A 26545-nucleotide genomic window follows, 5' to 3' on the forward strand; every position below is an offset into this window, starting at 1 on the left:
GCTACTGAATCTGGCATTGAGCTGAATTTAATCTTTAATAGACCAAAATATATTCTGGATACAAAAACTTGCCTTTATAAAAGTCCTTTTGCATTCTTGCATCATCTCAAAGCACTGCACAAGCAATGATGGAATCTGAAGTGTCACATCTTTATCATGTAAGCAAATGTAGCTAATTTATTCACAGCAAGGTTCCATAAGTGAAGAATGGGACTAATTTAAATTTTAAAAATCTGTAACAATGCCAAAGAGAGAGAAATGCTGAAGCATTTTGTTTTGGTCTCAAAGACAAACGCAGGAGTGTTAGAAATTTGACTATCACAGTCAGTTTTACAGGAGAGAAATGAGGGCTTCTCAAACTCCTAGGTAATTAAAAAAAGAGACAAGGTTTGTGTATATTTCTTTGGTTTTTGGAGAACAGGTCTCTGTATATGAATGTGTCACTTCTAGCAAGCTTAATGTAAGCATCAAGGTTTGACTTATCTTAAATTGGTTGTTAATACAGCTGTTAGTGCATTCAAGATTGCTTAGCAAGTGCCATCCCATCAAAGAATCACACAATAAGTCACCTTTTTTTGTTTGTGCATAGCAAGCACAGTCTGCCTTGCTTTTTTTTTAAAAAGCATTCTCTGAGTATAAGGGGCAAGAGTTCCTCATTGTTTTCTCCACATCTCACCTTGGTCAGAGAGTCAGCTTGCCAGCCAATCAGCACCCTTTTCTCCTGTAGTATAGAATTTTTTGCTTTTGTTCTGAAGACTACAAAATGTAAAACTTCAGTAATGTCTCTTTTTAGCAAAGAAAATTACAATTGATACAAAAGTAAAAAAAGTGTTACGAGACATAAATTGTCACTCCCTCATTGACTAATATTAAACATTAATCATTATTGTAAAATCTAGAATAATGTCAACAGCATTACTTCTCACAAACACAGCAGTTTCAAGTCACACACATGCATAGTTAAAATAGAAAAATCTAGATATCAGTCATTTCATCCTTCAAAACGTTTAAATCTCCCAAACTGCAAACCAACTGTAAATGAACAGACAAGAATTTCCAAATTTGCATTAAACCTCCTCAATAGTTGCAATTTGTTGTATTAAGTGTAACTTGATTTTTGAGTCAGCTTATTACATTCATAATTATTGCTGAACAATTTCACTGGAAACCATATTATTTTGGAATGTCAAATTTCACCATTAAGCTATTTTCTCATTTTTAATGAAATACTGATACATCAATATTACAATAATACATATGCAATTACAGTTTCCATTGTATGTCCAAATCTTTATTTGCATTCTGTAAAATAAGTTGAAAAAGTAAAAGTAACTGCTTTTAACTTCTGGACTTACTGGGAGTTCTTCAATATGACCACTTGCTAAACCTGCTTGATTACATCATTGTTGCTGAATGCCTGTAGATCTCGTTTGATTTGGTTTCAGATTCAAGCTAATGTCAGGAAAGGCAAAACTGACAAAGCAACCACAAATCTTTGTAGGCAGTTTTTATCAGTTATAGATGGACACTGTTTATTTGCTAATTATGACACAGTCTGGGCTTTAATTTTTTTAATGCTAATTCTTAGATGAAATTGAAGATTACTACTCAGATTCCAAAAAGGTCACAAATGATTTGTTATAAACTCATTTAAAACAAAAGGAAAAAATACACTGGCAAAATTTCTGTCATTTTGGGTCAGAGACAGAGACAATTTGGTTGATACTGCCATCCAGTTATTGTATGAATAGAAGATTTAAAAAAGTAAGAGCTCATTTCATTAATTTGTTCAAAGATTGATTCAAAGATTGGGTTTGATTCTTTGCAACAAAATGGTCAATGTTTCAAAAGTCAGCAATAGGAAATGTCAAATAAATTGTTAAGCTACAAAGCATTAAAACAAAATGGTACACCAGTAGAAGTTCAGAAGTACAAGTTATTTATCATATTAATCCATCTTGAGAGTTTCTAGTGATCAAATAAAGAAAAATTTCACTTCATGTCTTTTTAAAACTTGATTATGACCAGAAGGGAATTAAATGGAATCCATTTGGCTCTAAAACAGATCTCAACTTCTGTTGTAAAACTGGCAGAATTCCTTTCCATGCTGAACATAATTTCATTAGTTAATATTCTAAAATCAGAAGTACAAGCATTTGAAATGTAGCTTCCACAATGAAAGGAAAATTCTTTTCATCGGAGAATTAAAGATATGATATGTAACATAACAATGGGTATAAACATTCAGTAGCAGATTAAAATTAGAAGGACATTTCCAATCTGGAAATGCTGTTCAATTTAAACCTTTGCAGACTAAAGTCATGAAGTTAGATAGTCAGTCCAAGATTCAGACATTCAAAAACTCTAAATGCAAGTATTTATAACTCAATAGTTTCAAGTATTGTATGTATTAAACAAAAATTATATAATTTAGTTCCAAGGTCCTGTCAGCTGATGGCAGATCATCAAGCTTCTAATATAATATTAGAAACCATCACGCCCTTCAACTTAAAAAAAAAACAGTTAAGGATAGCTAAACACAAAATTTAGGAAAAACCCAAGAAAGATTTTTTTAAAAAAAATCTTACACTCATGGTAGCTTATGCAGACAATTGCATGCATTAAAAAACAGCTGCCTTAGGTTGATCTGAGTTTTGCTAGTTGGATACTTGTATACTTTGGGCCAGTTTGGGAAGGTCTTTCTCTACCAGTCTTTCTTACAGAGTTAAGGTAGTTGCTCGGAGAAGTAAGGTACCTTTTGAATATGGTCCTGGGGCACTATTAGAAGCTGTCAGGTGCCCTTTGGGACTAGTTCAAGTTGATGTAAATACCCACAAAAGGGTTTCAGTGAAGCTGTCACAGGAATGTTAAGGCATGCAAAATCCCTATTCTTTAAATATTTGGAAAAAAAAACAAGCTGTAGTGTCAAATGAAAAATCAGTGGCACAAAATATCAGTGCTTACTATTTCAGTACACCCTGTTGACAGACGCCAGAGAGCTACCATAGCAAGATTAGCGGCACATGATTTGTTTCACAACTTATCATAGCAGGTTACTGGTCAGTTCATAGTTTTACTGACAGCCCAAATGGTCATAAACCTTTTCAAGTGGAACTCTTATTAAAAAAAGGCATTTAAAATTCAAAGGAATACAAAAATAGTGATAGGGTTTCATCAGTTAAGAGATTTTTTTGTGAAATGAGTTAATCAAAGTTAAAAACTTTAATTTAATTTTATCTTAGCATGAGTCCGGAAGTCTGCAAGACAGATACTGGGTGAGTTCATTTGTAGGTTTGGGGCAAATTGAGGTGGATAGGACGCATGGGTTGGTACAGAGGTACATAGGCCATGAGTTGTAGGTACTGTGGCACAGGATTGAAAAGTACGGTCCATGGAAGCAGGTGGAGCAAATGAGTTGGCATGGCAGGAATGCTGGAGTGAGGGCTGAAAGGTTATTTATTGTTTTACTCAGTTCTGTTACATCTTTAACAGAGTGCACAGATGCTGGTCTTTCATTAACCCCAGACTTGAGAGCAATCAAAAACTTTAAGTAGTTGTCCATCGTGACCTGATGTTTTAATGTGAACTTGTTGCAGGTTAGGTTTTAGAACAAGGAACAGTCCAAACACTTCAATCCCAATGCAGGGGTAAAAGCTGGCCTATGCTTAAAACTAAAATATGTACATGTAAATTATAAATCAAACATCAAAACACACAGTGCACTGTTTAGTTCTCTCACATTAAAAAAAGGTACCCCAACAGTTATTTTTAATTCAAATTATTTCCAATATATTTTTGACAATAGTTGCAAGTGTGTTTGCCCTTTGCAGTTAGAATAGTTTCCATCGACAATAATTCATTTGATAGTCCTCAATAAACTCGATAGTTGACATATTCTCATGGCAATGTACCATAAAAAGCAAACAACATGCATGGAGATGGTGATTAGTCAATACATAGTGTACATAATGGTGGCACAAGAATGCATCCATGGGAACACCAAGCAGATACAAAAAAATACTCAATTGATAAAAAAAAGTCATGGGTGCTGACTAGAAAATAATAGCACCATCATGTCTTTACATACTGTAATCAAATCATAACAAAGCCTTTAGATAAAAGCACTCAAAACTATACAAAGTAATTTTACCATTCAAGCTCCACAGGGTATTTTCCTGTAAGACAAGCTGTACAGTGACCTGTTTGCCTAGAAGATACTTTTTTCTCAATTTCACTATTATTTAGGATGGAATTTGTTTGCTGGCTGTTAATTCCCTCTTGTACAGCAGATACCAATCCACCGACAGAGAGATAAACCACGCTATTTGCTCCTATATTTAAAAAAAAACAAGAAATTTTAAAATATTTAGTAGTTAGGTCATTTAGCTTTCAGTGTTATCTAAACATCTATGCAACAAGTTTTCAGAAAAACAATATTATATACTGCAAAAGCTAAATTAAATATAATTTACAAGAGCAGGAGATGACTACTCAATGTCATTAACATGCTCCAGGCCACGGATCTCATGATGATTGAGACCTCAACTTTAATTTCTTGTATACCCTCTATACCCTTAGACTTTCCTTGGCAATTGAGGATGAATCTAACTCAGGTCTTTCAAATGACCAAAGGCTGTACTGACACTAGTCTGTGGGGAAGGGAATTCTAGAGATTAACGACCCTGGCAGAAAACAATTCTCCTCATACGTGTCTTAAAAAATGTAAAGCAGGCAACAACACATCCCAACCCCTTGAACTCAATGCATTCTACACTCATTTTGAACAGAAAGCCAGTGAAACAATGTCACCTGTTCCAACAGGGTAAAAACAATGACAGCAGATGCTGGAAACTAGATTCTAGATTAGACTGGTGCTAGAAAAGCACAGCAGTTCAGGTAGCATCAGAGGAGCAGGAAAATCAACGTTTTGGGTAAAACCCCTTCATCAGAAATAGAGGCAGAGTGTTGCAGAGTGGAGAGATAAATGAGAGGCTAATTTTTCCTGTTCCTCTGATGCTGCCTGAACTGCTGTGCTTGTCCAGCACCTTCTCGCCCACCTTCATTTACCTATCGCATTCTCAGCTACCTTCCCTGCAACACCCACCCCCCATTTACCTCTCAGACCCTTAGCCTACAAGCCTCATTTCTGATGAAGGGCTATGCTCAAAACGTCAATCCTCATGCTCCTCGGATGCAATTTTGCATGGCCAATCCTTGGAGCCAGCATATCTTTGGACTATGGAAGGAAACCCTTGCAGATGCAGGGAGAGAATGTCTGTATGGGGTTGGCATAATCACCCAAGAATTGAACCCAGATCCCTGGTGCTGAGAGGCTGCTGTGCTAACCACTAAGCCACCATGCCAACCTGGTAACTTGTTAACCTTTAGATTAGATTAGATTCCCTACAGTGTGGAAACAGGCCCTTTAGCCCAACCAGTTCACACCGACCCTCCAAAGAGTAACCCGCCCAGACTCATCTCCCTCTGACTAATGCACCTAACACTACGGGCAATTTAGCATAGCCAATTCACCTGACCTGCACATCTTTGGACTGTGGGAGGAAACCAGAGCACCCGGAGGAAACCCATGTAGACACGGGGAGAATGTGCAAGCTCCACACAGGCAGTCGCTCAAGGCTGGAGTTGATCCTGGGATCCTGGTTCTGAGGTAGCAGTGCTAACCACTGAGCCACCGTGCCATTAGTTCTAATGGTTTTCTCAGTACACTTTCTCTGATGACTGCTTCAACTTCCTCCCTCCCTTTCAACTCTTGATTTATAATAATTTTGTAAGAGAACATTGAACATATTATAGCACAGGAACAAGCCCTTCAGATTGCTTTGTCTGTGCCAACCATGATGACATTCTAAATTTACGCCATATGTCTGCATATGATCCATATCCCTCTATTCCCAGCCTGTTCATGTGTCAGTCCAACTGCCCCTTAAACATTGCTATTGTGGATGTAGGTTTGCTTGCTGAGTTCGAAGGCTCGTTTTCAGACGTTTCATCACCATCCTAGGTAACATCAGTGAGCCTCCAGATTAAGCACTGGTGACATGGCTCAATTTCTATTTGTGTGTTTAGGTTTCCTTGGTTCTCGTGCATGTCTATTTGGCTTGTCCTCGGATGGATGTCATGACCTTGCTCATCTGTATGAGAGTCATCTTACCTGTATCTTTCATACAGATGAGCAAGGTCACCACTTTGACTGGGATAACATATCCATCCTATGAAAAGCCAAATAGACATGCACGAGAATTCCTAGAAGCATGGCATTCCAACTGGAACTCTATCAACAAACACATTGACTTGGATCCCATTTATCATCCCCTGATAAAAGGAGCAGGAAATGATATCACCAACCCAAAGAAAACTAAACACATAGATGGAGAGTGGGCCATGCCACCAGTGCTTCATTCGGAGGCTCACTGATGTTACCTAGTATGGTGGCGTAACACCTGAAAACGAACCTTCTACATCCAGAACCATAACCTGAGCTACAAATCTTCTCAAAACTCGCTAATTGCTATTGTCCCTGCTTCTACCATCTCTCCTGGCAATGCATTCCAGGCATTGGTTTAAAAAAAGAACTTTGCTCAGACATCACATTGAATTTTTCTACTCTCAACTAAACCTATGTCCCCTAGCATTTGACATTTCCATTCTGGGAAAAAGACTCCTACTACCTACCCTATTCAAGCCTCTCAATTTTATATACTTCTATCATATCGCCCCTCAGCTATCATTGCTCTAGTGAAAACAAATCAAGTTGAGATGGAGTCACAGATCTACAGCACAGAAAAAGGCCCTATCAAGTCTGTGCCAGTCAAAAGCAAGTACCTACATGAATCCCATTTTCCAGCACTTGCCCACAGCCTTGAATGTCTTGACATCGCAAGTGCATGTCTAGAGTTTCTGCCTGTGTTTGAGGGTCCTACTGTTCACATATTCTTGTATTGTTTATCCTGTCCAAGTGCATCAAATTGAATTCCATTTGCCACTGATCAACTAAATGACCAGCATGTCTACATACTTGTAAACCTAAGGCTATATTCCTCACTATTTGCCACCATACCCATTTTGAATTATGAAACTTACTAAAATCAACCCTCCTACATTCAAGTCTAAAATCATTTATATATAAATCACAAACAGCAAGGGCCCCAATACTGACCCCTGTGGGACTCCAAAGGGACACAGACTTCCCATCAAGAAAGCACCCTTCAAGCATCACTGCTTCCTGCCACTCAACTAGTTATGGATCTCATGAGTTCTTACCTTTTCTATATGGGAGACTGATAGCACTTTTGAAAAAGCCTTGTTGAAGTCCAAGCAAAAACACTATCCTCATCCACACAACTGGTCACTTTAAGAAATTCAAATCAAGAAATATGACCTACCTATGTCCCCATTTGTTTTGTTTTGACATAATCCATAAAATAGAGGTTATATATATCCATTTAACATTCCAAAATTGGCTGCACATCTTTTTATAGACTTCCTGGTTCTATGACTGAAATATAGCATGTAGTACACAATGTTTTCTTTAGTGCTGATGAGATCAGTTCACTTTTACTTTTGCTCTTCACTTGGAATTCACTCTTCCCTCCAATTTCACATTCTCACCTATATCTCACTTTCAAAGTTCCCAGTGTCAGTTGCCATCTTTGTGCACTGCTTCAAGTGACTTCTCTGACCTGCTCCTGCTCTCTCAGCCTCGAGTCCCAAGTCCTGGGACCTCTTCAGCTATTGTCTGCACTAAATGAACTTTTGCCACCAGATGGAGCTTGCTTAATGTAAAATAGGCATGAGGAATTTAATTGTCTTTACATTGAAAAATATAATGTGAATATTGTAAATGTATTTTGTTTTGAAGGTTATTTCATTTATGAATGTGTTAGAATTCAGCGTTTCAACTTAGTTTTTCAAACAAAACTAGAAACTGTTGGGAAAACTCAGGGCGTCTGGCAGCACCTGTCACTGGACCTGAAATGTTAACTCTGCTTTCTCTCCACAGATGCTCCCAGACCTGGCAAGTTTTCCAGCAATTTCTGTTTCATTACTAATTCCAGCATCTTCAGATTTTTTAAAAATTTGTTTTATAATTTTTCAAAGTTTTTTTTTCACCCGACTGAAAAGGTCCTTAAATACCAAGAATATTACTTTTGCATTTCATGATTGATTCCTTTAGTTATTACAGCTAGAAATGGGCAATACTGAATATATATAATACAGCATTTCAGCTTGCACTTTGAATGTTTTCTTGCCTGGAAAACCAAAGGAACCTAATTCTGACATACAATTGATTTTTGTGGGAATTGACGTAGGAATTAGACTATTTGGTATTTTTTAACAAATTGGTAGGCTTCACATTTATGCTGCAGCGGTCTGTATAAATAACACCAGTTAGGTTGCTCTGCAAAAATGCTTCAAAACATGAAATGTTATACATTCAGATAGTATGCTAATAAATATTTGTCTACAATTAAATAATCAAATAAAAGGAAGTATTCTGGTATAATTTCACCATTTGCAATTAAAAAGCTGCAGTGAAACCAAAAAAGGTCCATCAAGGCATGATTTGTCTGGTTGGCACACAAAACTTTTCACTGTATTTCAGTTTGTGACAATAATTAATCAAATCAAATTTTACCATCACTAATAATCAAATTGTACAATAAATTAGTAACCTCAACAAACCTATATAGCCTGCAAGATCTTCAAATTCTGGTTTGTTGGCAATCAATTCTTCTTTCGTTGGAATGTTAATTCCCATGTAACAAGGAAATCTTATTGGAGGTGAAGCCACACGGATGTGTACCTATGAAAACAATTTTCTAAAGATAAGAAACCTCATGTAGTCCAAGCCTCTCAGTTGAAGAAAATTATCTAATGAAAACATATTTTGAATGATTACTTAACTCACTACATCACTTGAAGAAATAAGTACAGAGAAATGGCATGTTCAAGAACACATTAGGATTTTTCTAAGAACATAGTTAATTAAATTTATCTATACATTCAATTTCATGCTACACACAATGCTTTTTCATACCTCTTTTGCACCTGCTTCCTTCAGGACTTTAATAATTGGAGAAATTGTATTCCCACGCACAATTGAATCATCTATTAACACAATCCGCTTTCCTGCAAAGTTGTCACTCAAGGCTCCAAATTTTTGTGCTACTCCAAGTTGCCGCAGTCTTGTATTTGGAGCAATGAATGTTCGACCTACATAACGGTTTTTGCAGAGCACTTCTACATATGGAAGTCCTGCCTGTAACAGAGAACAGGCACAATTTGTAAATTGCCAAACAAAAGTTAACCTTGAACGATTTTAGAATGAGACTCATGGTCATTACCTGCTTTAAAGCACCTAAACTGTTAGGATAGGGTTTAAAATTCTTTCCCTTTGATTTTCAATTGCTTCTGATTCTGAACCAGCTTGCCTTTTATATCAGTGGTAGCCAACACTTATGTTGGTGGAGGACAACTTATTTTAAATTGTTTTTATACTTGGCAGGCCAGGATAGTAAAATTGAACTTAAATCATAAAAAAATGCTTAAAACTATAAAATCGATAATGGGAGAGGGGAAAAGGTGATGGTGACTGGGATCTATTGAAGGAGTTAATAATGCTGACTTTACATTGTGTGGGGTACACTTCCAGCTGGCCTTTCTAAATTTTATTAGAATTCCAGCATCAGAAGTGGGTTAATTTTCAGTATAGGTTTCCTCTTCGCACAGCCCACTTTTCCTCTTCCTTCTCCAGTATCTCTTCCATGCTCTCTCATGCCCTTCGCACTCTACATCTTCAACTTCAAGAAAATAATCCATGGCACTTTTATAAAAAGCAAATCTTACCATTGAAATAAACAGCCATTAAACAACAAAACTGATTCTCAGAAGTTGTTGAAAATGCATTTCAACACAGCTCTGTACCAAGGCAATGTTGCAAATCTCAATCTTAACAGTCTACTTCGAAAACATTAGCGTAAACCCAAGAGAAGTACCCAGAAGCCACCAGCCCTTACTGATGACTCAACAGGGCTGGTGTTGGTGGACTTGCACACACTTTACCTACATATCCAGAGCTCAGGCCTTTACCTGCTGCCTTCCTATACCAGACAGCAATTCCTACTCCCCTCCCCTTGCTTTTCAGCAGCAGCTGAATGACTATTTTAAGGTGGTATCCTGGGTTGAGGTGGATCCAGGTGAGAGAGTTCTTCTCTCCACAGCAGATCCTATTCCTTTCCTTCTATGAAATACTGTGGTTTTTGGAGTTCTGGAATTGAAGCAGAAAGCCTCCTATTCCCAGAATCTGTCTTGCAGTTTCATGACCAAATCTCCAGGCTGTTCACTGCTCATTCCACATATGCAACTGATGCACTCACCAGCAAACGTGCAACAGCACAATGAAGAGAAAAAGGGCCTCTGGTTGGAGGAGCAGCTCCTTGCCAAATTTATGAATGAGTTGTAATTTAAAACAGATGTTATAGAATCACAGAATTCCTACAGTGCAGGAAGAGACCATTTGGCCCAATGCGTCCATACTGATCCTTCAAAGAGCACCTCACCCAGATCCTGCCACCTACCGTATCTCCATAACCCTGCTTTATCACAGCTAATCCACCTCGCCTGCACATCGCTAATCACTATGGACAAACCAGAGTACCCAGCGGAAACCCACGCAGAAGGTGCAAACTCTACACACACACACACACACAGTCACCCAAGGTTAGAAATGAACCTATTGTGAGGCAGCAGTGCTAACCACTGAACCACCATGCTGCCCGAATGTTGGGCTGTAAAATAATGCTGTAGTGTATCATGTGTGCTCTGTGAGCCATAGGTTAGGCACCATTAACATATAATACTGGTACAACATTCATAACACTGCATTGCTACTTAGCTGAAGTTTAGAAATCCAAATGATTTAACTCTCTTGATAAGTAATGAGGTGCTACTGAGAGTAGAGGTTGACAATGTATATCTCAGCTTGCCAGACACATTTGACAAAGTATCACAAAGAATATGCTCAAAAAAATTAAAATCTATGCATTTAAAAGGGACAGCTGCACTCAGGATATCAAAATTGGCCACAGGACAGAAAGAGGGGTGTTGAGCCTTTTATTCAGACTCAACAGAAACAATGTAGTGTTCCCCAGAAGCTACTAGAAATAGGAACAAGTAGAAGTGGTGAGCTATTCAGCCCGTTGAACCCACTTGGTATTCAATGAGATAATGGCTGACCTGATATACTTCAGTTCTACATTCCCATCTACCCTATTCTTCTCAGAATAAGGGGTTGCACATTTAAGACAGATGAGGAATTTCTTCTTTCAGATGGTTATGAATCTGTGGAAACATCCTCTCCATATCCAACTGGTTAAGACTCCTCAGGTTTCAAGTAAGTTGACTCTATGATTCTATAAATCTTCTCAATGCCAGTGGATACAAGCTGCGCACGTCCAATCTTTCCTCAAAGACAACCTGCCCATTTCAAGAATTAGTCCAGTAAAGCTTTGCTGAGCTGGTTCTATTTACATCCTTCCTTCAATAAGGTGTTCAAAACTGAAAACAGTACTCTGGATGCAGGCTCTCCAATGCTCTGAAATCTCTCACCATTTAGATACTTTTTTTCTTCTTCTGCCAAAGTTGACAATTTCACATTTTCCAATATTATACATCATTTGTCAGGTGTATGTCCACTCATCTATTTCTATTTGTAGCCTCCTTATGCCTCTTCATAAACATAGGAAGGTAAGTTATGTATCAACAAATTTGGCAACACTACTTTCTATCCCTTAGAAATATAGAAACTGTAAACATTTCAGTGGAGCATCCTTTGTTCTCTGAAGTGGAGAATTGCAAAAATTGAGAAACTCTTTGTTTCAGTCTTAAATTGTTGATTCTGAAAACTAAAACACCCTTCTTCTAGACTCTAGCCAGAAAAATCAATTTCTCTGCATCTATCCTGTCAAGTCTGCTTAGAATCTTACAACAACACACTGGTTCTTCAAATCATCAGGGAATATAAATCCAAATTGCCCAGCCTCTCATTATAGGCCAAACTTCTTATCCAAGGAATCATTCTTGTGAACATGTATTGAACTTCCAAGGAATTATATCCTTTCTTAGAAAAGGAACTGTATACAGTACTCCTGATAGAAAATATAGTCTCAGCAAAGAGATATACAATTGTATCATGATAGCCTTTCTACTGTACTACAGCTCCTTTGCAATTAAAAAAAAAAGCCAGATACCTTCCTAACTACTTGTTAAACCTACTTGCTAATTTCCTTTGGACAACGATACCCACCTCTCTGAATATCAGCATTTTAAAACTTTGCACATTTTATATATAAAAAAAAAACACTTTTCGGTCTTCCTTCCAAAATGAATAATGTCTCATTTATCCACATTACATTCCATCTGCTACTTCATGGCCACTCAATGATCTGTAGTGCTGTATTTGCTGCTTCTGTCCTCCTCATACCTTACAGACCCATCCAACTTTGTATTATCAATAAATGAGCTGGATTACTCCAAGTATCTTAAACTAAATAACTAACAGTTGACAAATATCAGAGAACCCACTTGTCATAACATACCAACTTGAAAATACAGGCAGTTTTTACAGATTACAAATACACCCTGTTTATAAAATAGCACAAAACAGTTAATAAGTGTCTCATGTTTTTGTAATGAATAACTCTGGGCTAGTGAATAGTTGAGTCAATGAGTAAATGTTTGGGGATAGTAATCAGCAGTTAGACCAAGTATTAAACTGAGTAATAGTTACATGGTAGGTAGAGGTATAAGTCCTGTGTACCTGATCAGAGATTTTCACAAAGGGTCTCAGACTACAGGGAATCAGCCAATTTTAAAGTTAAAATTCTCAGGCAATTTCAGTGTATGTTGGTCTGTTACAGATTCTGTGAGATCCTGATGTGCACCTCCAAATTTCTGTTCTCGTTCCTATTATCTGAAAAATTTGGTCCATCACACCAAACCAACAAGCTCTAATTTTATGTAGTAACCTTTTAAGTGACAGCTTGTTAATTGTCTTTTGAAAATTCAAACACAACACAACATATTTACTATTTTACTGTTTATCTACTGACAGTTACATCCTCAAAAAGCTAATAAAAGTTTGTCAGACATGACTTCCCTTTCATAAAAGCATGCTGATGCTTCTAAATGGTTTGTTACCAGTTCCTTAACAATAGCTTCCAACATTATCCTAAGAACTGATATAAAGCTAACCAGCCTGTAGGTTGCCTATGTTCTCTCTCTTCATTTCTTAAAACAGTGTTACAAAATAACCTGCCAATTAATTAATTGAGATGATTTTAGAAGAGAACAAACAGTGCATCTTTTTGTTTCTTTATTTCTTCTCCTCTTCAGCCGCTAGAGTACCTAAAAAGGTTCTCACTTTTATTAGTTATTTAGTTCACCACAATTTTTTTTTTAAAAAAAGTAGTCTTTTCTACTGTGAAGACCAAAAAAAATTTGATGGTTTTACCAATTCCTTATTCCCCATTATAATTTCTCCTCTGAAAAGCACTTGCTTTTGCTACTCTCTTCCTTTTTGTCAAAGCTTCTACAGCTATGTAATCTGTTTTATATTTCTTGCTAATTTATGCTTTTTTTAAAACTATATTCTGGTCCATTGTTCTTTTTGATATATATTTATGACCTAGATTTGGGTATAAAGATGGAATTTCAAAGTTTAGAACATAGAACATAGAAAAATACAGCGTAGTACAGGCCCTTCGGCCCTCGATGTTGCACCGACCGAAGCCTACCTAACCTACACTAGCCCAATAACCTCCATATGCTTATCCAATGCCCACTTGAATGACCATAAAGAGGGAGAGTCCACCACTGATACTGGCAGGGCATTCCATGAACTCACAACCCGCTGAGTAAAGAATCTACCCCTAACATTTGTCCTATACCAACCTCCCCTTAATTTAAAGCTGTGTCCCCTAGTAACAGCTGACTCCATACGCAGAAAAAGGTTCTCACTGTCAACCCTATCTAAACCCCTAATCATCTTGTACACCTCTATCAAATCTCCCCTAATCATCTTGTACACCTCTATCAAATCATTTTGCAAATGACACAAAACCTAAACATAGTAAACAATGATCAGGATATTAACAGACTTCAGGGATCTATCAAATTATGAAATGGGAAGTAAAGTAACTTTTACACAGAAGTGGTAGTTTGGAGGAAGGATGAAGACAGACAACTTTATGGTCATTCAAGTGGGCATTGGATAAGCATATGGAGGTTATTGGGCTAGTGTAGGTTAGGTAGGCTTCGGTCGGCGCAACATCGAGGGCCGAAGGGCCTGTACTAAACAACTTCAACTAAACAATTGTAAAAGGGTGCAGCAATCTGGGCTGTGTGTACACTAATTGTTTGAAGGTGGAAAGAAAAGTTGGGAAGACTTCAAAAAGAATAGGATTTTTGATTTTATTAATTAAGAATTTTATTAATAGCAAGAAATTTATATTAATAAGTCAAAGTACTAGTTAAACCTCAGCTTAATTGAATAATGTTAATTCCAGACACCATACTTTCATCGGTTGTCAAGGCCTTGAGATAGGCAGACAGAAAGGATTTAGAGGAATGGTACCAACAGTGAGAAACTTTAATCTTGTTGAGAGACTGGAGAAGTTTTGTTTTCCCCTGAAAAGTTTAAAAGGACAGAGGTGTTCAATATTATGGCTTAACACAGTAAAATAAGGAAAAATTGTATTAAATTACACAAAAGTCAACAACCAGAAAACATACTAAAAATCTACTTTCTGGTTAAAAAAAAACTTAGGTTGTTGTGATCTTGAATACGTTGGCTAAGGTAGTGGGGGAAGGAGACTCAATAATAATTTCAAAAAAACAAATGCTGAAAAGAAGAAAAACTATAGGACTATGGGAAGTGAGCAAGGCAGTGGGCAATTCTACCAAAGAGCCAGCACAAGCAAAATATGCCAAACAGCCTCCTATTCTGTACTGTTTTATGATACTACGTTATTGCGTTGCATTATTACGTTTTATGAGTTTATTACATACCTCTTGTGCATAACCAAGTGCTGCTGGAGTAGCAGATTCAGGAACCGTACTAACCAAGTCTGCATCAACAGGTGCTTCAATAGCAAGCTGCCGCCCACAACGCTGTCTGACTGTATATACCATCTGTCCTTATAAATTGAAGGAAAATAATATACAAGTGAATATAGTCCTGCTACATTAAAAAGTAGAGATTCATGCAATTACATGAAATGCAAATCTGGAATAGTGTCTTTTATTGCTCGATTATAGAGGCACTTTTTTTTTCTCAGAGGCAATTTCATTTTGAAACGAAATTTAATAAGATTGCATGTATAATCAAAGTACCATAACAAGACGAGTGGGAAAAAAGCGTCCCCAGTCAGCACAGTGAAGTATGCTGGAAAGAGTGCCCACAGTCAGCATTATAGCAAAGCACTCTGGGGACAGTGTCAAAAAGTGATGTGACAAGAAGCAAATGATTAGATGAGTAAGATTTGATGAGTATTTACACTTTTTTTTAAAAATCGTTTATGCAGTTTGCAAGGTCTTTATTTTGGGTTTATAGTTTAGAAGGGTGATAGTGCAGAAACCCAAAGAAGGGCCCCAGAGTAGTAGTATTTGATTTTAAGCAAAATGTAAGAGCTTAATTTAAGCTATGAAAGGAGTGCTCAAGACTGGGCGATGTTCTTGCTCTCTAAATGAAGTGGAGTACAGTTCCAGTGCCCAGGACCAAATGTGTACAAGAAATGGCTCCAGCTGCAGATCCTGGGACCCTGAGTTTTGGAATATCACCAGTGGTTGAGGATACTGTGAAGCTGACAGTATCATGGATTGCACATTCAGAGATGGTCATTCCACAGGTAGGGATGGAACGAATGACCATCAAGCAGAAAAACAGTGCAAAAATCCTGTGACCATTCCATTTCAAAACAAATAATCCTCTTTAGATAATGTTGGGGAGGTGAGGGGAATGGCCTCTTGGGGGGATGGGTAACAACAGCCAGATTCATTGCGTCGTGGTTGGCTCTGCTGCACGGAGGAAGAGGAATGTGTGAAACACCAATTGCAATACGGGATTCAAATGTAAGAATAGAGACATTTCAGTGGCTGCAAACAAGGCTCTAGGATGGTACATGCCTCCCAGCTATTAAGGTCAAGGAAATCTCAGTGGCTGCAGGACATTCTAGAATGGGAGGATGAATAGCCAGTGTCATGGTATATATCTGTACCAAGGACACAGGTTTTTAAACAAAAAATGAAGTCCTAAAAGCAGAATATCAGGAGCTAGGAAGCAAGTTAAAAAAAGTAGGACCTCAAAAGTAGTGACCTCAGGATTGCTATCAGTGTAACGTACTAGTTCAGGTAGAAATGGCAGGATATATCAGATGAAAACATGGCTGGAGAGATGGTGCAAGGAGAAGGTTTCAGCTTTGAGGTATGGGACTGATTCTAAGCAAGATGGTTCCAATACATGTAGGACGGGTTGTTCCTGGGCAAGACCGGAACAAATGTGTGAAGGGGACAGTGACAGGATTTGGCAGAGTCCGCATGTATTTACAAAAGGAAAATCACACTTGACAAATCTACTGGAATTTTTCAAGGATGTAACTAGGAAAGTTGTTAAGTCAGAGCCAGTATATGTGGTTGATATCTTCTGAGCAAACTGTTCAAAGATGTCATTATACATCTCTGGAGCATTGGGACTGGAACCTAGGCCTCCGGCTCAGAGGTAAAATATTACTTGGACTTTGGGAATAGTGTATTGACATGGACAGGGAGCTAGGTGGCAGACAGAAAACAGTGTGTAGGAATAAAAAAAAAGTCATTTTCTGAATGCCAGCCAGTGACTAATGGGTTGCCACAAACCTGCTTGGACTTCAGCTATTTACATGATATATCAATGATTTAGATGAAGGGACTGAATGTAACATCTCCAATTTTGCAGACAACATAAGTTTGTATGTGAGGGTCAACTTTCAGGAGGAATCAGAGATACTTAAGTGTGTTTTGGACAAGGTGAATGAATGGAAAATGAACGGCAAATTAAATGTAATGTGGATAAATGTGAGATTATCCACTCTGGTAGTAAAACCTGGAAGGCAGATAATTACCTCAATGGTGATAGATGGAAAAGGGAGAGGTGCAACAAGTCATGGGTGTTCTTGTACACTAATTGCTAAAAGTAAGCATGCAGGTCCAGCAAGCAGTGGAGAAAGTAAATGCTGTACAGGCCTTCACAGTGAGTGGATGCAGGTACAGGAGTAGGGATGTCTTGTTGAGTTTGAGAGAGCACATGTATGCAATTTTAGTCCTCTTATCTGGGGGAGGTTGTTCTGCCTATGAAGGAAGGGCAATGAAAGTTGACCAGACTGTTTCCTGGGATAGCAGGACTGACATGTGAAAAAAGACTGATCAGTTAGGGCTATACTCACTGTAGCTAAGAATAATGAAGAGGGATGTCACAGAAACCTATAAAATTCTAAGAGCACTGAATAAAGTAAACACAGGAAGGATGTTCCCGATGAATGGGGAATGCAGAACCAGAGGTCACAAAGTAAGGAGAACTGGTATGCTACTTAGAACCAAGAAGAAAAAAAGATTTCTTCACCCAGTGGAATTCACTGCCACAAAATGCAGTTGAGCCCAAAACACTACATGTTTTTCAAGAATGAGTTAGATATAGTTCTTAGGACTAAAGGATTGAATGGCATGAGGAGAAAGCAGGGACAGAGTACTGTGTTGGATGATTAACAACAATTAGATTGAACAACAAGGCAGCTCAAGGAGATGAATGGCCTATTCCTGTTCCTACTTTGTTTCTATGCAAGAGTCAGAGATTTTATTCAAAGCTACATTTTGATAGCCAAACTCTATAGCTACATGGCCCAACAAAATCAGTATTGCCAACAGACATACCCCTTAGTTTATTTTTGGATCTTTCACTGGATAGCCTTTAAAATTAAAGTAAATTCTACCTCACAAAAAGTTTAAAAACCATTTGTTTTACAATTATGTTAGGCTTTCAGCTGAGGATTTAGTAGGAAAGAACAATTTATAATTTATAACAGGATCCAGAAAATTAAAAATGATTGCATGAACATCCCCCCAAAAATTTAGAATTACCTTCAAATATAGAGTCAGGTCTAGCAAAATAAACATATTCAAAGATACAGAAAGCAGGTGGATCTCCTCCAGCCCTTGGGACAACGTCAAGTGTTTGGACACCATTCTTGGAGATCTGTACAATTTCTCCTGGTAATATTTCACGATAATATCTACAAAAATGGAAGAGGGAGAACACTAAGAAGTTCTATACAAGAATTACTGACTTTCCAAGCTAGCCAATCAAAATTACACCAAGAAAGAAATTAAACACTTTCTAACAGATGATGGAACAGAAAATAACAACAGTAATTTTCTTTTGAAATTCAGTCTCAAAATGACTGTTCAACTGTTCTACTCAGCAACTTTGAGCATGCAACCCTGTATGGTGTACATATATTTCATGCCACTCCTACTCAAGTACAGGGCATGACACTTAAAGAAAGACTTGCATTTATATCATACTTCTCATAACTGGGTGAAACAAAGCACTGTAGCCAATTAAGTAATTTTGAAGCACAGTTACTGATATAAAGTAAGAAAGGCAGCAATTTATATACAACATGCTCCCATGAACAACAATGAAATAATAAACAGACAATCTGCTCTTTTCTGATGTTGACTGAAGAATAAGTACTGGCCAATACAACTGGGATAACTCCCCTTGCTCTTCTTTGAAGCAGAGTCATAAGACCTTTGACATCTATCCAAGCTGGAGACGGGCTCAATTTTACATCTGTAAACAATGTCCAACAGTGCAGTGCTCTCTCAATATGTACTGGAGTACCAGGCTTGATTTTTGTGCTCAAGCCCTGGAATGGGACTTGAACCAAACCTTATGACTCAAGAGCATTAATACTAGTTGCTACATGACATCTCCTCATCACAGGCACATTCCCCACTAAAATGAATCTACTTATCATCTTTTTTCATTTATAAAGTTGATGTCGATAAATAATTGCATACCGTCTTCTCACATTCATGTAGTTTCCTGGTTAAAAAAAAAAGAGATTTGATCTTTGTGGTTCTCAACTGATCGGTTCCCCAATCAGAACTGCTGTCATTAAAAATTCTGGAGACGTCAAAAATTATTAGTGAGGCTGAGTAGCTTTTTTTTAAAATCCCCAAGAAACCACTTCAATGCATCTTCATCTACAATAATCTTTTCCAACATAATTAACTATAATTAAGTTAAGCAAAGAGACATGCAATTTCCTGATTCTAACTTAGACCACTAGTTCATAAGACCATAAAACACACAAGTTATCCTATTCAGCCTGCTCTGCCATTCATTAAGATCATGGCTGATCTGATAATCCTCAACTCCACTTAATTGTCTTTTCCTGTTAACCCTTTGATTCCATTACTATTTTGAAAAGGTGTATCACAGCTTTCAATATACGTAACTGTCCAGCCTTGACAGCCCTCTGGTGACTGATTACACAAATTCATTACCCTAGAAGAAATTCATCTTCATTTCTACCTTAAATATGTAACTCCTTTATGAAACCTGGTCCTAAACTTTCCCATAAGGGAAAAAAAACCTTTCCACATCTATCTGTCAAGTTGATCATATTCTTCTACATTCCAACGAGTATAGGCCCAACCTACTGAACCTCTCACAATTAGAATATTTAAGTGTAGAAAGAAGTATTCAGCCCATTGGGTTAGCACTGACCCTCTGAACAGTATCCCACCCACACTCCATAATTCTGTATGGTGTTTTCCTATAGTTAACCCACATAACCTGCACATCCCCGAATAACAATGGGGCAATGTTTAGCATGGTTTATCCACCTAACCTGCAGATCTTTGGACTGTGGGAGGAATCTGGAACGCTCAGAAGAAACCCACAGAGAGATGAGAAGAACATGCAAACGTCTTAAAGATAGTTGCCCAAGGCTGGATTTGAAACTGGGCCCCTGGTGCTGCGAGTCTGCAGTGCTAACTACTACCGCCACGCTGCCCACTCTTAAAAGAAAATCTTTCCATACCTGGGTGAACCTTCTCTGGATTGCCAATGCCGGTATATCGTTCCTCAGATAAGGAGCCCAAAATGGTTCACAGTATCCCAGCTGTGATCTGACCAGTGCCTTGTTCCATTTGTCTTTCCTATTGCCTGCTGAATTTGGATGGTAGCTTTTGTGATTCATGCACAAGGATTCTCAAATCCCTCTGTTCTGGAGGTCTCTGCAGTCTTTCTCCAGTTAAATAATATTCAGTTTCTTTGTTCTTCCTGCCTCATATTATTGACAATGTATTTCATTTGCCAAGCTTTTGCCTACCCACTTCATCTGTTTAAATCCTCTAGAGACTCTTATCATCCTCAGTACTGGGCAAAAGTGGGAATGAAGATGCTGGACATTAGAGTCAAGATTAGAGAGAGTGGTACTGGAAATGCACAGCAGGTCAGGCAGCATCAGAGGAGCAGGAAAATCAACATTTCAGACAGGAGCCCTTCATTAGAAGATTCCTGATGAAGGGCTCCTGTCCGAAACATCGATCTGACCTGCTGTGCATTTCCAGTACCACTCTCATCACCCTCACTACTGCCTTGCCACTCATTTTGAGTCATCTGCAAACTTGGCTATAGTACATTCACTTTCCTCATCCAAATCAATAACATACATTTTGTAAATAATTGTGACCATAGCGATGGTCCCTGTGACTTACCACTAGTAAAAGGTTACCATCCTGAAAATGCCTTCCTTATCCTAACTGTGTTTTATTAGTTAGGGTCGAAGACTGTAGTGTTGGAAAAGCACAGCTGGTCAGGCAGCATCCGAGAAGCAGGAAAATCAATGTTTCATGCCCTTCATTCCTGAAGGGGGGCTTATGCTCGAAACATCAATTCTCCTGCTCCTCAGATGCTGCCTGACCAGCTGTTCTTTTCCAGTATCACACTTTTCGACTCTGATCTCCAGCGCTCACTTTCTCCCTCCTTTATTGGTTAGCCAATCCTTTATCCATGCTGCCAATACCATGAGCTCTTATTTTATTAAATATTGTGTGTGTGTGGTATCTTATCAAACACTTTATGAAAATTCAAATATATTACATCCCCTTTATCCTGCTCGTTAACTCAAAAGAATTCTCATTAAATTTGTCAGGCATAATATCCTCTTCATGAATCCTTGTCAACTATGTATTTCAAAATATTCTGCTGTTACATCCTTTATCACAGATTAATATTGTACACACAACATATTAAGCTAACTAACCTGTAATCATCTATTATACAACAAAGAACTGTGGATGCCGGAGATCTGAAACAAAAATAGAAATTGCTGAAGAAACTCAGCATCAGGGAAGAAAGCAGAGTTAAATGTTAACTTCGGTGACTGTACAGTTCTGATGACGCTAACTCTGCTTTTTTCCTACAGATGCCAAAAAACATGCTTAGTTTCTCCAACAGTTTATATTTTTGCTATACTCCCCTGTTATTTGTTTCCTTCTTCTTTTGAATAAGGGTGTTACATTAGTAGTTTTCCAATTCTCTGGGACCCCTGGAAAATTACTACCAGTGCATCACTATCTCTATAGCTACTTTTCTTAATATCAGAGAATGCATCTGATCAGGTCCAGGAGACTTATTGATCTTTAGCCCCATTAGCTTCCCAAGTTTTTCTCTAGTGACAGTTATTTATTTCCACTCCTTTTTGTGCCCCTTGATTATTTAGTAATGTTGAAATGCTAATAGTGTCTTCTTCTGTAGAAACTAATGCAAGTACTTATTCAATTCTTCTACATTTCCTGGTTCCTCATTATTCTTTTCCCAGCCTCCAAGGGGTCGATAATTCACTTTGGTCCATCTCTTCCTTTTTACATATTTTTAAAAAAATTCTTTCTGTCCATGTTGATATGACTATTTACACTCAATAGTTTATTTTCTCCCTAATTATTTCTTTGGTCACCATTTGCTGATTTTTAAAAACTTTCCAAATCCTCTGACTTACCAATAATCTTTGCTACAGTGTATGTTTTCTCTTTCAATGTGATACTTTCCTTAATGTCCCTGGCTAACCATACTTGGCTTATCCCCTTCATAGGATCCTTCTTCCATACTAGGATACATTTTTGCTGTGAGCCATTAACTACTTTCTTAAACATCTACCACTGTTCCTAAACCATCTTAGCTGATAAAAGTCCTTTCTCAGTCCACCCAAGGCAGCTCACCCCTCATTCCTCATACCCCTGTGTAAGCTTAGAACAGTTGTTATCAAACCAAGTTCTTCCCTCTAAAACTGAATACTAAATTCTACCATGTTATGGTCACTGTTCCTAATGGAACCTTTCATTCTGACAATTTATTAAACCTCTCTCATCATACATCACCAGATCCAAAACAGCTTGATCCCTGCTTGAATCCACATGCTATTCTAGGAAACTACCCAATGTGCACTTAAGAAATTATTCCTCATGGTTTTCTTTGCCAATATGACTATCTAATCTAAACAAGTCTTAAAGTCGCCCATAATTAATGTACTGCAATTGTTACATGTCCTCAATATCTCCGGATATTCTCTATCTCATTGGATAGCTAGTTGGGGGACCTATAAACTACTAACACCTTTTCCTTTTTGGTTCCTTGGTCCACCAGTATGGATTGTACATCTTCTGGTTCAAGATAATCTTGCTATCGTACTTAGTCCATTCTACATGAACAATGCTACCCTACCAGTCTTTCCTTCTTGTCAGTCCAAAGACCATGTGATACAACAGCAGAATTAGGTCATTCACCCATGCTGCACTTTCCTATTTCACTTTGGGAATCATTTTCTAAATAGCTGTCCTGGAATGCTGGCATACCCTATTGCTTATTAAGCTTATATTTCCCCTATCCTAACATTCCCACCTTCACCCTCCCCAACAACTCTCCACCCGCAATTACTTTGAAGCTGTCTCTACAGCGTTAGTTGTTTGATTTGCCAGGACATTGATCCCAGCAGAGATCAAGTGAAGCCCCTCCCACCAAAAACAGCTCCCTTCTATCCCAGTACAGATGACAGTTCTCCATGAACTGAAACCCATTCCACCCCCACCAATCCCTCAGCCATGCATTTAACCTGACTTTATTTACCCTATGGCGATTTGTCTATGGCTCAGCTCCTTTAGTAAAAAAGGCAGCAAAGAAATAAGACTGAATGGATCATCTGGCATTGACCTAGACATTCAAAATGCAAAAGCAGAAACAGCCCTGTTGATCCTGCAATGTCCTCCTTACTAATGTCTAGGGCTAGTGACAAAATTGGGAGAGCTGTCTCAGACTAGTCAAACAACAGCACAATCATACTCTCAGAATCATATCTGACTGACAATAACCCAGACATTACATTGCTGGATATGTCCTGTCCTATTGGCACAGTGTTATACAGTTGGAAAAGAGTTGCTCTGGGAATCCTCAACACTTACTTGTCCCCATGAAGTCTCATGGCTTCAGGTTAAACATGGGCAAGGAAACTTTCTGCTGATTACCATCTGCCGCCCTCCCTTGGTTGATGAATCAGTACTTCTCCATGTTGAACAACACTTGGAGAAAGCGCGGAGGGTGGAACGTCCACCAACAAGAGTAGGTATGCAGTAGCACTACTGCTTGGGCCCTGAAAGGTCACAGCTGATGGATTGGGCCTGTGGCAGGTGATGGAAAACATACTTTACTTGGCTGCAGATGGATCTGGTCAAGATTGTAATCAGTATCAGTAATAATGACCACTACACAGACATCGTAGAGACAAAATTCTGCATTCATATTAAGAATACTCTACCTTGTGGCACTATCACAGTGTTAAATGGAACAGGCTTCAAATAGATTTAGCAACTCAAGGCTGGGCATTCATGAGGTGCTGTGGGCCATCAACAGCAGAATTGTACTCCAGCATAATCTATAATCTTATAGTCCAGTATACTCCCCACTCAACCATTACCATCAAGCCAATGGATCAACCCTAGTTCAATGGAAACTGCAGGAGGGCATGCCAGGAGTAGCACCGGGCATACCTAAAAATGAGGTGTCAACAGAGTGAAGCTACCAAACTTGCCAAACAGCATAAGCAGCAAGTGACAGAGAATTAAGCAATTCCACAAATAACAGATCATGTCTAGCTCTGCAGTCCTGCCACATCCAATTGTGATGGATGGGCAATTAAACAACTGACTTGAGGAAGCAACTCCACAAAATCCCCAAATCAATTATGGAACAGCCCAACACATCAGTCCAAAGTGATAAGGCTGAAGCATTCGTAGCACATCTGACTGAAAATTGCTGAGTGTATAATCCATCTCGACATCCTCCAGTGGTCCCCAGCAATACGGATGCCAGTCTTTAGCCAATTTGAATCACTCCACATGATATCAAGAAATAGTTTAAGGCATTGGATAGTCCAAAGGTTTTGGGACCTGACAACATTCTGACAATAGTTCTGAAAACCTGTGCTCCAGAACTTGCCACTGTCTTAGCCATCACAGTTACAACTCTGTAATCTACTGGTCAAGGTGGAAAATTGCCTAGGTCTGTCCTGAACACAGAACAGAACAAATACAACCGAGCCAATTAACCCCCATCACTCTATCAATCATCAGTAAAATGATGGAAGGTGTCATTAACAGTGCTACCAAGCTGCTCCTGCTCAGCAATAACCTGCTCGGTGACGCCCAGTTTGTGTCGCCCCAAAGCCATTCAGTCCTTAAACCTAATTACAGCCTTAGTTCAAATACAGACAGAAAAGAGTTGATTTCTGGGAGTGATAGCCCTTGATGTCAAAGCCACATTCAAACAAGTGTGGCATCAAGGAGCCCTCGCAAAACTGGAATCAAATGGGTATCAGGGGCAAACTTTCCACTGGTTGTTGTCATAACTGATACACAGGAAGATATTGCGGATGTTGAAGGCCAGTCATCTCAGTTACAGGACATCTCTGCAGGAGTTCCTGAGGGCAGTGTCCTCGGCCCAACCACGTTTACCTGCTTCATCAATGACCTTCCCTCTAAATTAAGGTGAGAAATGGGGATGTTCACTAATGATTGCACAACGTTCAGCACCATTCAGGAGTCCCCAAAATACTGAAGGAGTCCACATTCAAATGCAGAAAGATCTGGACAATATCCAGACTTGGGCTGACAACTAGCAAGTAACATGCTTACCAGACAAATGCAAGATACTGACTATTTCCAAGAAGAGACAATTTCACTTCTGCCCCTTGACATTCATTAATGTTACTTTCATTGAATCCCCCATTATCAACATTCTTGGGGGCGGAGGGGGAGAGAAAGAGAAAGAGAAAGAGAGCTGTTACCATTGACCAGAAACTCAATTGCACTCATCTGATAAACACTCTGGCTTCAGCAACAGGTCAGAGGCTCGGAATACAGTAGTAACTCACAGCCTGACTCCTCAAAGCCTATTCATTATCTACTAGGCACAAATCAGGAGTGCACCTCCAACAACACTGAAGAAACTTTACACCATCCAAGACAAAATAGCCCACATGATTGGCACCACATCCATTTCCTTCACCACAGACACTCAGTAGCAGCAGTGTCCCCCATCAGCAAAATGCACTGCAGAATGTCACTGATCCTTAGACAGTACCTTCCAAACCAATGACAACTTGTACCTACTGCCCTTGTCCTTTTAGATACATAGGAATACCAACACCTGAAGGTTTCCCTCTAAGTCACTAGCTATCCTGATTTGGAAATATAATCGCTGATGCTTCACTTTTACTGGGCCAAAATCCTGCGATTTCCTCCCTAATGCTATTGTGAAGCAATCTACAGCACGTGTACTGCAAAGTTTCAAGGCAGCAGCTCACCACCATCTTCTCAAGGACAACAAAGGAGGGGCAATAAATGCTGGCCAGCCAGCAGTACTAATGTCTCACAAGTAAATTTTTTAAAATCCATAGATCATTGGAAGTTCTGCTTTCTAACTTAGCTCTTGACTGTTTAAAGTCTTTCAGCAAAACCTCCTTTCTAGTCCTACCAATGTCATTGGTACTAATGTCGATGACGATCACTCAATCTCACCCCTTCCTCTCTAAATTCTTTTCTAGCTCCAATGACATGCCTTTAACCCTGGTGTTGTGGAGGCAACACACCCTTCAGGATTCCTGCTCATGGCTGCAAACAGAATTTTACTATCCCCATCACAGCTATGATCCTATTTTCTTCCTTCCCCCACTTGAATGGCACCTTGTACCAAGGTGCCATGTTCAGTTTACTCATCCTCCTGCAGTCCCCACTCTCATCCACACAGCTTGCAAGAACCTGGTAACTACTGGATAATTGCAGGAGCTAAGGCACCTCAATTTTGACACACTGTGTCATCATATCTGCCTTACCTGTAATCACACATTCCTGTTTCTGACCAAAGATTAAT

At 38.7% G+C, this 26545-nt stretch overlaps 1 protein-coding gene and 1 long non-coding RNA gene across 2 annotated transcripts in view; one reads left to right on the forward strand and one right to left on the reverse strand.

The window, feature by feature from the left end:
- LOC140476914 (uncharacterized) overlaps window positions 1–26545 on the forward strand; it is a 43782-nt gene that overhangs the window by 10123 nt on the left and 7114 nt on the right. The gene's annotated exons all lie outside the window — the stretch shown is intronic.
- Window positions 1157–26545, reverse strand: part of ppat (phosphoribosyl pyrophosphate amidotransferase) — a 61949-nt gene continuing 36560 nt past the window's right edge. The window contains exons 7-11 of the mRNA XM_072569772.1: window positions 18190–18341; window positions 15088–15215; window positions 9059–9280; window positions 8704–8824; window positions 1157–4331 (exon numbers count right to left, since the gene is read on the reverse strand). Of these exons, the coding sequence (XP_072425873.1) occupies window positions 4147–4331; window positions 8704–8824; window positions 9059–9280; window positions 15088–15215; window positions 18190–18341 (808 nt within the window). The 3' untranslated portion in view covers window positions 1157–4146. The remainder of the gene's footprint in view (window positions 4332–8703; window positions 8825–9058; window positions 9281–15087; window positions 15216–18189; window positions 18342–26545) is intronic.

Source organism: Chiloscyllium punctatum, chromosome 1 (genome assembly GCF_047496795.1).
Source record: "Chiloscyllium punctatum isolate Juve2018m chromosome 1, sChiPun1.3, whole genome shotgun sequence".
Lineage (NCBI taxonomy): Eukaryota > Metazoa > Chordata > Chondrichthyes > Orectolobiformes > Hemiscylliidae > Chiloscyllium > Chiloscyllium punctatum.